We start from the raw sequence: 13,536 nt of genomic DNA, 5'->3' as shown, positions 1-13,536 counted from the left end.
ATTTTCCTTCTCCATCCCAGCTCCAGGACATTACTGCAGGAGTTCCTCAGGGTAGCATCCTAGGCCCAACCATCTTCAGCTGCTTCATCATTGACCTTCCTTCCATCAAGAGGTCAGAAGTGGGGATGTTCGCTGATGATTGCACAATGTTCACCATTCGCGACTCCTCGGATGCCGAAGCAGTCCATGCCCAAATGCAGGAAGACCTGGACAACATCCGGGTGTCAGTTGACAAGTAGCAAGTAACATTCAGGCAATGGCCATCTTCTACAAGAGAGAATCTAACCACCAGGCCTTGACATTCAATGGCATTACTATCACTGAATCCCCTACTGTCAATATCCTGGAGGTTACCATTGACCAGATATTTCTATATATACAGTAGCTATAAGAGCAGGTCAGAGACCAGGAATCCTGCAGCAAGTAACGCACCTCCTGACTTCCCAAAGCCTACCCACCATCTACAAGGCACAAGTCAGGAGTGTGGTGGAATACTCTCCACTTGCCTGGATGAGTGCAGCTTCAACAACACTCAAGAAGCTTGACACCATCCAGGTCAAAGCAGCCCGCTTGATTGGCACCCCATCCACAAACACTCACTCCTTCCACCACCGACACACAGTGGCAGCAGAGTGTACCCATCTACAAGATGCACTGCAGGAACTCACCAAGGCTCCTTAGATAGCAGACACATGGGAAGGCCACCATCCTCCAAGCTACCTACCATTCCGGAGTTGGAATTTTATTGCTGTTCTTCCACTGTCGCTGAGCCAAAATCTTGGAACTCCCTCCCTAACAGCATTGTGAGTGTACATACACTACATGGACTGCAACGGTTCAAGTAGAACTTTTTTAGCCAACACGTAACAAGCCCAATGAGATGGGCACAATTCTAGATTTAGTCTTAGGAAATGAAACTGAGCAATTGGATGAAGTAAAAGTGGTGGACCATTTTGGAGATAGTGACCATAATATAGTTAGATTTAACATAATTATGGAAAAGGACAAAGACAAAGATAGAACAGGAGTACGAGTTCTAAATTGGGGGAAGGCAAATTTTACAAAGCTGAGAGGTGAGCTGGCGAGAGTGGACTGGATACAGCTATTAGAAGGAAAAACTGTCAAATCAGTGGGAGGCATTCAAAGGTGAGATTCTACAGAGGGCAGAGTGCAGACATGTCCCCACAAAGAAAAACAGTGGTACTGCCAGATCTAAAACCCCCTTGTTATCCAGAAACATACAGGCCAAGATAAAGCAGACAAAGAAAGCTTATGATAGCCACAAAAGACTTAATACTGTAGAAAGCCTAGAGGAGTATAGAAAGTACAGGGGTGAAGTAAAAATGGAAATTAGGAAAACAAAGAAAGGATACGAAAAAACATTGGCAGGTAAAATCAAAGAAAATCCTAAGATGCTTTACCAGTACATTAAGAGCAACAGAATAACTAATGAACAAGTAGGGCCTATCAGAGATGTACATGGTAACTTGTGGGTTGATGCAGAAGATGTGGGCTGGGTTCTCAATGAGTACTTTGTCTGTCTTCACTAAGGAGAGGGATGATGCAGCCACTCTAGATAATAAGGAGTGTGAAATATGAGGTACAATAAGCATAGTGTGAAAGGAAGCACTGGAGGGACTGGCATCCTTGAAGGTGGCCAATCATCAGGGCCGGATGGATTGTATCCCAGGCTGTTGAAGGAAGCCAGGGAGGAAATAGCGGACACTCTGAGGATCATTTTCCAACCTTCACTAAATACAGGGGAGGTCCCAGGGATTGGAGGTCTGCGAACATTGTACCAATATTTAAAAAGGTTGCAACGGATAGACCAGAAAATTATAGGCCGGTCAGTCTGACTTCGGTGGTGGGCAAATTATTGGAAACAATTCTGAGGGACAGAATATACTGTCACTTAGAAAGACATGGATTGATCAGGAGTAGTCAGCGTGGTTGTTAGGGGAAGATTGTGTTTTACTAACTTAATAGAATTTTTTGAGCAAGTAACAAGGAGGATTGATGAGGGTAGTGCAGTGAATGTTGTCTACATGGATTTCAGTAAGACATTTGACAAAGTCCCACATGGCAGACTGGTCAGGAAAATGAGAACCCATGGGATACAGGGGAAGGTGGCAGGTTGCATCCAAAATTGGCTCAGTGACAGGAAACAAAAACATGGTCGATGGATGTTTTTGAGAGTGGAAAACGGTTTCCAGTGGTGTTCCACAGGGCTCAGTCTTGTGGCCCTTGCTGTTTGTTGTATATATCAATGATTTAGACTTAAATGTGGGAGGCATGGTTAGTAAATTTGCAAATGACACAAAAATTGGGCACGTAGTTGATAGTGAAGAGGATAGCTGTGGACTCCAGAATGATATCAATGGCTTGGTTGAGCAGGCGGAGAAGTGGCAAATGAAATTCAATCCGGAAAAGTGTGCGGTAATGCATTTGGGGACGGCAAACAAAGCAAAGGAATACACCATAAGCAGAAAGTTATTGAGAGGGGTTGAAAAATGAGACACCTTGGAGTGTAGGCCCACAGCTTTGAAGGTGGCAGGACAGATGGACAAGGTGGTAAAGAAAGCATATGGAATGCTTTCCTTTATTGGACGAGGTATTGAATACAAAAGCAGGGATGTAATGATGGAATTGTATAAAAATCTGGTTATGTCACAGCTAGAATTTTATATACAGTGATGGTCACCACATTACAGGAAGGACAAAATTGCTCTGGAGAGAGTGCAGAGGAGATTTACAAGAATGTTGCCAGGGCTTGAAAATTGCAGCTCTGTGGAGAGATTGGTAAAAGGATTAGAGGGGACATGAGGAAAAACTTTTTCACACAGAGGGTGGTGGGTGTCTGGAATTCACTGCCTAAGTGGTTGACGCTGAAACACTCAACTCATTTAAAAGGTACCTGGATCTGCATCTGAAGTGCTGTAAACTGCAAGGCTACGAACCAGGTGCTGAAAAGTGGGATTAAAATGAGCAGCTGGTTTCTTTTTTCTCTTTCTGGCCGGCGCAGACATGATGGACTGAATTGCCTCTTTCTGCATTGTAACTCTCCTATGGTTCTATAGCTCTAAGGCAGCTCACCACCACCTTCTCAAGGGCAATCAGGGATGGGCAATAAATGCTGTCCTAGTCAGCGGCGCCTTCATCCCAACAATAAAATTTTTAAAATTATGAAGTGCACGAGTCTGCATTCCATATCTTCTCCCAACAAAGCAGTTAAGATGATATGATGCAGTATAAAAGTAACCTGTGCCCCAATTCTATTATCATACCAAGTCTCTTTAGGTGTATGAGTTGTATTTTCAACACAAAGTTAAAGCCACATTCATTGTCCAGATCAAGATCAGTTATTAGTATGAAGTAGCCAATTCCTAGAGTGATAATTTTAGCCCTGTATCTGATGAAGGACAGTCTTGATTGTGAAAGGTATTTTGTTTTATTCATTCACAGGATGTGGGCTTCGCTGGCTGGGCAAGCATTTAATACCCATTCCTAGTTGCCCTCAAGAAGGTGGTGGTGAGCTGCCTTCTTGAACCGTTGCAGTCCATGTGGTGTAGGTACACCCACAATGCTGTTAGGAAGAGAGTGTTCCAGGATTTTGACCCAGTGACAGTGAAGAAACAGCGATATATTTCCAAGTCAGGATGATGAGTGACTTGGAGGGGAACTTCCAGGTGGTGGTGTTCTCATCTATCTGCTGCCCTTATCCTTCTAGATGGTAGTGGTCATGGGTTTGGAAGGTGCTGTTTAAGGAGCCTTGGTGAATTCCCACAGTACATCTTGCGGATTGTACACACTGCTGTTACGGCGTGTCAGTGGTGGAGGGAGTGATGTTTGTGGATGGGGTGCCAATCAAGCAGACTGCTTTGTCCTGGATGGTGTCAAGCTTCTTGAGTGTTGTTGGATCTGCATTCATCCAGGCAAGTGGGGAGTATTCCCTCACACTTGACTTGTGCCTTGTAGATGGTGGACAAGCTTTGGGGAGTCAGGAGGTGAGTTACTCATCGCACGATTCCTAGCCTCTGACCTGCTCTTGTAGCCAGTCTTTATATGGCTAGTCCAGTTCAGTTTCTGGTCAATGGTCACCCCCAGGATGTTGATAGTGGGGGGATTCAGTGATGGTAATGCCATTGAACATCAAGGGGTGATGATTAGATTCTCTCTTGTTGGAGATGGTCATTTCCTGACACCTGTGTGGCACAAATGGTACTTGCCACTTGTCAGCCCAAGCCTGGATATTGTCCAGCTCTTGCTGTATTTGGACATGGACTGCTTCAGTATCTGTGAATCACAAATGGTGCTAAACATTGTGCAATCATCAGCAAACATCCCCACTTCTGACCTTATGATGGAAGGAAGGTCATTGATGAAGCAACTGAAGATGGTTGAGCCCAGGATACTTGCCTGAAGAACTCCTGCAGTGATGTCTTGGAGCTGAGATGACTGACCTCCAAAAACAGCAACCATCTTCTTTTGTGCTAGGTACGACTCCAACCAGCGGAATGTTTTGGCCCCCCCCACCACAATTCCTATTAACTCCAGTTTATCTAGGGCTCCTTGACGCCACACTCAGTCAAATGCTACCTTGATGTCAAGGGCAGTCATTCTCACCTCACCTCGGGAGTTCAGCTCTTCTGTCCGTGTCTGAACCAAGGCTGTAATAAGGTCAGAAGCTGAGTGATCCTGGCAGAACTCAAACTGGGCGTCAGTGACCAGGTTATTGCTAAGCAAGTACCGCTTGATAGCACTGTTGATGACTCCTTCCATTATTTTACTGATGATTGGTGGGGCGGTAATTGGTGAGGATGAGGTCAAGTAAGTTTTTCCCTCTTGTTGGTTCCCTCACCACCTGCCGCAGGCCCAGTCTAGCAGCTATGTCCTATAGGACACGGCCAGCTCGGTCAATAGTTGTGCTATCGAGCCACTCTTGGTGATGGACATTGAAGTCCCCCACCCAGAGTACATTCTGCACCCTTGCCTCCCTTAGTGCTTCCTCCAAGTGATGTTCAACATGGAGGAGCACCGATTTATCAGCTGAGGGAGGGCAGAAAGTGGTAATCAGCAAGAGGTTTCCTTGTCCATGTTTGACCTGATGACACTTCATGTGGTCTGGAGTCAATGTTGAGGACTCCCAGGACAACTCCTTCCCGACTGTATACCAACCTGCCACCACCTCTGCTGGGTCTGTCCTGTCGGTGGGTGGTGTCTGGGATATTATCTGCAAGGCATGATTCCGTGAGGATAACTATGTTGCTTGACTAGTCTGTAAGACAGCTCTCTCAATTTTGGCACTGGCCAAAATCCCCAATGTTAGTAAGGAGGACTTTGCAGGGTCGATGGGGCTGAGATTGCCTTATTCGTTTCCGGTGCCTAGGTCAATGCTGGGTGGTCCGTCCAGTTTCATTTCTTTTTTGAGACTTTGTCATGGTTTCATACAACTGAGTGGCTTACTAGGCCATTTCAGAGGGCATTTAAGAATCAACCACATTGCTGTGGGTCTGGAGTCACATGTAGGCCAGACCAGGTAAGAACGGCAGATTTCCTTCCCTAAAGTGCACAAGTGAACCAGATGGGTTTTTATGACAATCAACAATGGTTTCATGGTCATCATTAGACTTTTAATTCCAGATTTTTTTTATATATTGAATTCAAACATATCCAGAGCACTACCATGGGTCTCTGGATTACTAGTCCAGCAGCAATACCACTACGCCATCGCCTCCCTCCAAGACAGCTTCATAACTCGCTGTAGCTTTGATGTGGTAATAATGAAATCTCAGTATGCCTCATACTGGAACTGGATGCCAAATCGCATAACAGGAGGCCCAAATGATTGCTTGAATCTATTCAAGGTCTCCAAAACTACTTTAATATGTATAATGACACTGCATTAATATAAAAGAAATGCTAAAATAGCATTTCACGTTTGCAAGCGTTTACACAGCATCCACATTTCAATCTGCCGTTGGACTCATGGCACAATGTTCAGCATTCTAGCCCTCCTCTCTGGGTCTTCTTCCCAAAATCCTTCCACCTCTCTCCACCCATACAAACCTTCTCAAATCAAAATTTTAGATCAAGTTTTTGGTTACCCCTGCAAATCTCGCTTTCCATTTCTCACCACCTGTTCCATTTCTTATTCTTCTCATTCGTTTTTCTCCCATTATCTAAAAGAGTCTAAGGATATGTTAAACGGCATTATATAAATGCACATTGTTGTTGACAAGTATACAATTTTACTATTAACTAATCCAAACCATCTCCGTGGATAACTATTCAGTGTACCCTCCTCATTAATTTTACAATTATAGGCTAATTCCTGCAGTTCAACATGACGTACAAACTAGTTGCACATCCAAAAGGTGGTTAGATTTCAAATTAAACATACTCCGGAAATCTACAAATATGGCACTGTTGTCCAAACAGCGTTAAACTGAGCCATACTGACTAATATCCCAGTTGGTTAACACACTATCTCGTGGAAACCAGACTAAGATGATCCTCTGTTTTGAGTTATAAAGAACTGGTCTCAGGCACCTAAATTGAGCGAGTTTGGGAGGAATAGAATGGAGAGAAAAATTAACCATGGTATCTATCTTTTATTGCTCCACAGTGGTGCCCATTGAGGAACGTACATGTGAACATGAAACTATCACAGCTGAGCCCAATTCAGTCACACCCCAAAGGACAAACAGTCTGCCAATATCACCATCTAGCCCTAAAGCCCCTATTACAAAATAGAACAGTGGTACAGCTACCAAAGGAAATTAAAAAAGTGATGTGAAACTATGAATTCAATATATAAATCTATAAGATCAATTCCGATGATATTTACATAACGAAAATACGCATTACTGGCTCAAAAAGGTTAATCGGACGACAGTTTTAAAAGATCAACAACAGGAACTGGAGCACAATAAGGTTTCAATACCTTTGCTTTGTGAGCAAATGCCAGAAATAAAGACACACAGTAAGTTTTCCATCAATCACTGTTCCCTAAGAAAACAGCAAAACCGCCTTGTGTGGGTGAAGGTTCTTTTGTTCAGCATCCTGTCGAGAACCACTTGCACAATACAGTGGTGTGCTAATTTTGTTCCAATTACTAAGACCAGTGAGTCACTAAAGACTCATGAGTCACTAGGAGGATATACCAGCACAGCTCACTATTCATTTTGTTGGCTGCCGCAGAGCAAAATAATAGCAGAGTCAAAGCTTGTTTAAACATATTTAAATGTTACTGAAGAAAACTTTGGGTTTTTTTGGATGGGGGAGGTGGTCGGGGTGGAAGAAACAGAAAGAAAGCAGCTTTGGATATTATACGTTTCGAAGCATAATGATTTTATAAAACCGTTTGCTAATATGAACCTCTCCAGATAAAATAGACCATGACTTCAGTCTGTCCAAACAAAAACTTGCCAGTGATTTGGAGAACAGATTGGCACAAGAGTTTGAATGTTGCTGGGGTCCAGTTGGCCACTGCTGCACTAGGTCAGCTAATCACAGCTCTTAGGTATTGATTACGATCACTATAACAGTAACAAGTCTGATATAAATACCTCACAAAACACAATATGCCTGACATGGGTCTGAAATTCACCAACAATAACTTATATTTATATAGCTCCTTTAATAAAATAAAGTGCTCCAAGGCATTTCACAGAGGCATTATTAAGCAAAATATGACACCGAGCCACAGGAGGCAATATTAGGGCAGATGGCCAAAAACGTGATCACAGAGGTAGGTTTTAAGGAGTGTTTCAAACGAGGAAAGTCAGATAGAGGCAGAGAGGTTTACAAAGGGAATTCCAGGACTAAGAGTACAAGCAGCTGGAGGCATGGCCATCAATGGTGGAGCAATTAAAATTGGGGGCTCAAGGTGCTGGGGTTAGAGGAGCACAGATATTTCAGAAGATTGTAGGTCTGGAGGAGATTACAGGGAAAGGAAGGAGCCAGGCCATGGAGTAATTTGAAAACAAGGGAAAGAATTTTAAAACCAAGTTGTTGCCTAATTGGGAGCCAGGGTAGGTTAGCAAGCACAGGTGGCGACAGGATTTGGAGCAGGTTAGGCCGTGGGCAGCAAAACTTTGGATGACCTCAAGTTCACAGAGCGTAGTACGTGGGAGGCTGGTCAGCAGTGCGTTAGAATAGTCAAGTCTGGAGGTAGGAAAAGCATAAATGAGGGATACAGCAGCATAAGCACTGAGACAGGGCAGAGGTGGGCAATGTTACAGATATGGAAATAGGCAGCCTTAGTGATGGCGTAGATATATGGCTGATCACTCATCTTCAGAGTCAAATATGACACCAAGGTCGTAAACAGTCTCCTTCAGCCACAGGCCGTCAGGAAGAGGGGCAAAGTCAACAGTGAGGGAGCAGAGTTTGTGGCTGAGAACATAGACAGTGGCCTCAGTCTTCCCAATATTCAGTGGGAGGAAATTTCTGTACTGGATGTCAGATAAGCAGTCTAGCAATTTAGAGACAGTGGAGGAGTCAAGGGCGATGGTGATGAAGTAAAGCTGGATGTCAGCAGCGTACATGTGCAAACCAGCATTGTGTTTCCAGATGATATTCTGTCAGTTACCTACTGACTTCACTGATGAAGAACTCAAGGAAGAGCCTTCGCCTGTCCAATTTTTGAATAAAAAAATGCACAATGTGAAGGTTACAGTCAGTGGAGTGTGACGTTGAGCAAATGGATTTTCAGATAATTTTAGGGCTTAACAAGCATAGCAAAATCTGCTTTTTTAAAAATGTTTTGATCCCTTGATCCAGCAATTTTATCCACACTGTAAAACAATCCATTGTTCAATAAATTTAGGGCAAATAAATGCTCAGTCAATCATATATGTAAAAGGTCCCATAGAGGATCAGGGAGTTCTCCCATTGCCCTTCTCGGTCCTCAATCAGCCACATCAAGTGCCTGCCTGGTCACTTCTTTATTTGCTGTTCATGGGAACTTGCTGTGCACAAATTATCCAACTACCCAATAATGGCCATCTATGTAATATCAGAGCCATAATTTTTAGGAACAGAAATTACATCTGATACGGCAGAGTCCCAGATTCTGGGCATGGTAACAATGCATTAATGTGAGAGTTGAATTGCTTGTTGTTGTATGTTGACATATCCAATGCCAGTGAGTGGACTTCAAAGTAACCCAATGGCTTCAAAGTCACTTGGGATGTGAAGATATTGTGTTCTATAAATACAAGTTACTTTGTTTTATATATTCATGGTCTCCACATTACAAAACAGTAGGGAGTCACAGAGGTTTAACACAGATCGTGGGTATAAAAACCAGTTCAGCTCAGAAGCATGATCAAAAGTGTCAAAAACCTTTGAATTGTCTTTGATATCGACACAAGATTAGCACAAATCCACCCCATTAGCAAACATGGGGTGCAAAGTGTTTAAGTTATTTTACGTGTTTGCAATGGCTACATTTTCAAGTACAACTTCTGACTTGCTGCCAATACTGTTCGAATGCATTGCCAAAACAGACAACCAAGTTAATTGTTCAAAAAGGTAGGAGTTATGGGAGCTTTTGATATAAATATTGTTTATTGATTAAATCAGCACTTCTTGCAGTTGAGATCTAAGGATAAAAAGAAAAAACTCAAATACTAAAAACTAGAAACAAAAAAAGTGGTGGAAAAGTAAAGGATGTCAGTCAGCATCTGAAAGAACAAGATACGTCAACATGAAAGTTGGGACTCGAGTATAAAAACGGGCTACGATCTACGTATTAACCTCTCCTTCAGATACTGACTGATTGGCTCTACACTTCTAGTGTTTTCTGTTTTCAGTAAAACTTGAGGAGTCAGGTTAGCCAAAATTCCACTTCTAACTAACAAACTCTGTCTCCTTTATGTTGGTGATATGCATATAAGTATAAACTACACAACAAAACTTAATGGAAATTACCTCAACTTTTACTCAGCAATTATAAGCCAAAATTTGAAAATTGGCACATTTTGTTATTCATTCTTGGAATCTGGGCATTGCTCACAAGACCAGCCTTTATGCCCATCCCTTACTGCACCGAGAAAGTGCTGTAGCCCACGTGGTTTGTAGCATTTGATACAATCAAGAAATTTGCTTGCTCATTTCAGAGGCCATTTAAGAGTTAATCACATTGTCGTGGGACTGGAGCAGTTAAGAACCAATTTGCCTTCCTAAAGGGCTTCAACCCCCACACAGATCCTGGACTATTTTCCAGTCATCATACGAACCTCTGATCATTTCACCAACCTTTTGACTTTGTGCTAACCGTAAGTTACTTTGACATTCACATAGACTTCAGACCTCTTGATTTTTAGGCACACCCATGATTTTTTGATCCACCTACAAAGATCCTGGACAGCTCTCTCACTGCATAAGTGACTGCAATTGCTGCCTAGCTACAATATTTTTGCAATAACTTATTGTATTGGAACTCTTATGGTTCTACGCAAAGTATTGTTTCCAACCTTTGTTGCTCTCTCTCCGCTTCACACACAAAAAAACCCCTCCACACCCTGCCCAGACAACAGCTCTTCTGCTTTCCACCCTGCTCTCCTTATCCTGCTCTCTGCTCCTTCTCTACTCTTCAAACCTATCCTCTATTGTCTGGGCACTTTAGCTCATCTCAACTTTTCCTGATTATCTATAATGCGTCCTGCTCCACGATTCAGATTCGGTCTACCAGACTCGGTCTTATTTTGCCCAGATTCTCATCGCTCTTCAATAGACTCACTGCTTTCCACTCCCTTGGTCAAGATATATCCTCCTCTGCCCACTAATGTTCGCACTGAAGATTTTGCTCGTATTTCCCTTTCTCTGCATCACATCTACCAGTCTCAATATTCTTCTCAACACACCTTATCCTTCTACCCGCGCCCCCCGCCTCGGCCCCACTCCTTCCTCCACACACCCCCAAACAGTGCTACAACTGGAGTGTTCAACCCCCATTTCCCCCACCCTGCCTTTGCAAAGCTGAGACTTCAGAAGGGAGGTATTGTGTTCTCAGGACGCAACTTGGATTTGCCATTAAGAGTTCCTTAATATGCTTCACTGTGTTCTGCGTACAACAACAAAAATAACTTTCATTTACATAGTGCCTTTAAAATAATAGGTGGCCTGGGCTGCACATAGCCCGAGGGCAGTCTACAATAGGCCAGGGGACAACTATTACAACCCAATTCCACATAAGGAGACTATTATTGCTTTGTTTCCAAGGGAAATTGAGGAAGGTATTGGTGAAGCCAAGTCTGGAAGTGTTGCCAGCTATCCTACACAATTGTTTTTTCTTTTCTCTTGAGACCACACACTCAGATCTAGATGTATTGTCCCTCCCTTCTGAAAATCACTCATCAGGTGATACGATTACAGGGGCTTCAACCAATAAGCTTTTTGCGCAGGTAATCCTGTTGGCGAGGCCTCTGATGGAGAGATCATGTCTAGCATTCAAGCACATCTACATGTCTCCTAAATAAAGTTTAGCCTTTTCTTCACCAAGCCTGCTGCTCCATCAAGTTATTACAGTTGGCAACGAGGAAAAAAAACTGACTTCTGCTGTGTACTTCGCCCTGGTTGATGCGAGTAAAATGAAGTTGAACAATACTGACCAGTCATGCTGCTGTTTGGAAGCATCGATTCATACGATGCTAACATTTAAAGATTGGAGTTAGTATGTCAAGCGACTTGCATTCTATTTCGTTGTGAATGAGATTACTGCTGAAGGAAAACGTAAAACTATCCTGCTGAGTGCACGTGGAAGCAAAACGTATAACTTGATTCGAAACCTGACTGCCCCGAACGCGCCCAGTTCTAAGTGATATAGTGAGTCAGTGGAACTTATGAAATTGCACTTTCAGCCCAACCAGTTTGTGATCATGCAGCGCTTCAAATTTAATTCAAGGGTTCGTGCCCCGGGAGAGTCCATTGCTACCTTTGTGGTGAATCTGAATGCTGAGAGTTTGGGGATGCCGTGAATGACATACTGCGGGACAGACTTGTATGCGGAGTCAAGGATGACGCCATACAGTGCCGCTTGCTAGCCGAATCCGACATCGGTTTCAAGCGCGCCCCGGAACTTTCTCTCACTGTGGAAAGTTCCACAAAAGACTCGCAGGTTTTGCAGCATGTGGATAATGGCGCCATACTCCATGTTGGCCGGGAACCTGCTACTAAGCATGGCGCAAAAAGCAGAACAGCAGATTTTAAACGCGATTCTATGCCCACTACATGAAGACTTAGGAAACCTGATGGTAACACGTCGGCTAATAAGTTACGAATTTGCTACAGATGTGGAGGAAATCACGGACCAGACGTTTGGATATTCAAAGAAGCAGAATGAAATTATTGCCACAGGAAAGGACACCTGGCTAGGCAGTGCAGAACAAAGGATAGGCAAACAGCAAAACAACAAACACATCTAACAGATCCAACTGATCCAGCAAAGGTTGAGGCTGCTACTACTGATGTATTCTCTGTATCATGTGACAGCTGCTAAATCTGAGCCCATTACCGTGACAGTGCAAGTGAATGGCAAACAACTGCAGATTGAGTGGATACCAGTGTTTCAACTACTGTTGTTGGGGAGTGCACATTCAAGTACCTCAGTGAAGGGAGTCAGCCACTGACATTGGAGCGGACACCCACCAAGTTGAGAACTTGCACTGGAGAATCCATCCAGGTCAAAGGCATTGCTGCTGTCCCAGTCTGCTACAAACAGACAGCCCAACTGCCTGTGATCATTGTTGGGGGGGGGGGAGGGGGGGGCCACACTTGGGTCGAGATTGGCTGCAGAAAATAAAACTGACTGGTCAGAAATATTCCATTTGAAGTCCGATGGAATTCCAGAACTCCTGAAAAAATACAAAACTGTTTTTCAAGGCGAATTGGAAAAACTGAAGGGCTTGCAAGCTAAAATGCACATTTATCCAGGCCACATCACATTTCTTCAAGGCCAGACCAGTGCTTTACTCACTAAAGGAAAATGTGAAAGCAGAATTGTGCAGGTTGGAAAGCCTGGGAATAATTCAGCCTGTCCAGTTTTCTGAGTGGGCCGCACCCATAGTCCCAGTTGTCAAGCCAGACCAGACTATACATATATGCGGTGACCACAAACTGACAAGTCAACAAAATAGCAAAGTTAGACAAATACCCTATTCCTAGTATCGATGATTTGTACGCCAAGTTAGCAGGAGGCAAGTCGTATACAAAACTAGACATGAGTCATTCCAATTGTTGATAGGCATCGGATAGCGCATCAAGAGAACATGTGACAATTAATACCCATAAAGGTGTCTACCAGTACACCCGATTACCTTTTGGAGTTTCGTCAGCATGTGCTATTTTTCAGTGAACCATGGAGAGTCTCCTGCAGGAGTTTCCTCGTGTGGTCGTATACTTGGGTGATGTTCACATCACTGGACTGACTGAAGTTGAACATTTAGCCAACCTTGAGAAAGGGCTGAGAAGATTTAAGGAACCTGGTGTGCGTTTGAAGTGAGAAAAATGCACATTTCAAATATCGGAGGT

The 13,536-nt window shown here is 43.5% G+C and overlaps 1 protein-coding gene across 11 annotated transcripts in view; it reads right to left on the bottom strand.

Moving 5' to 3' along the window:
* The window catches only part of tcf4 (transcription factor 4), a 578,439-nt gene that overhangs the window by 514,364 nt on the left and 50,539 nt on the right, over positions 1-13,536 (bottom strand). Inside the window, exon 1 of one of the 11 annotated variants that reach the window (XM_078552233.1) lies at positions 6,944-7,065. The exons of the other annotated variants lie outside the window; for them this stretch is intronic. Coding sequence (XP_078408359.1) covers positions 6,944-6,995 — 52 coding nt within the window. The 5' untranslated portion in view covers positions 6,996-7,065. Of the gene's footprint in view, positions 1-6,943; positions 7,066-13,536 lie in introns of those variants that run through there. 11 annotated transcript variants of the gene reach the window in all.

Source organism: Cetorhinus maximus, chromosome 1, assembly GCF_964194155.1.
Source record: "Cetorhinus maximus chromosome 1, sCetMax3.hap1.1, whole genome shotgun sequence".
Lineage (NCBI taxonomy): Eukaryota > Metazoa > Chordata > Chondrichthyes > Lamniformes > Cetorhinidae > Cetorhinus > Cetorhinus maximus.
This window is presented reverse-complemented; position numbering and strand designations above follow the sequence as displayed.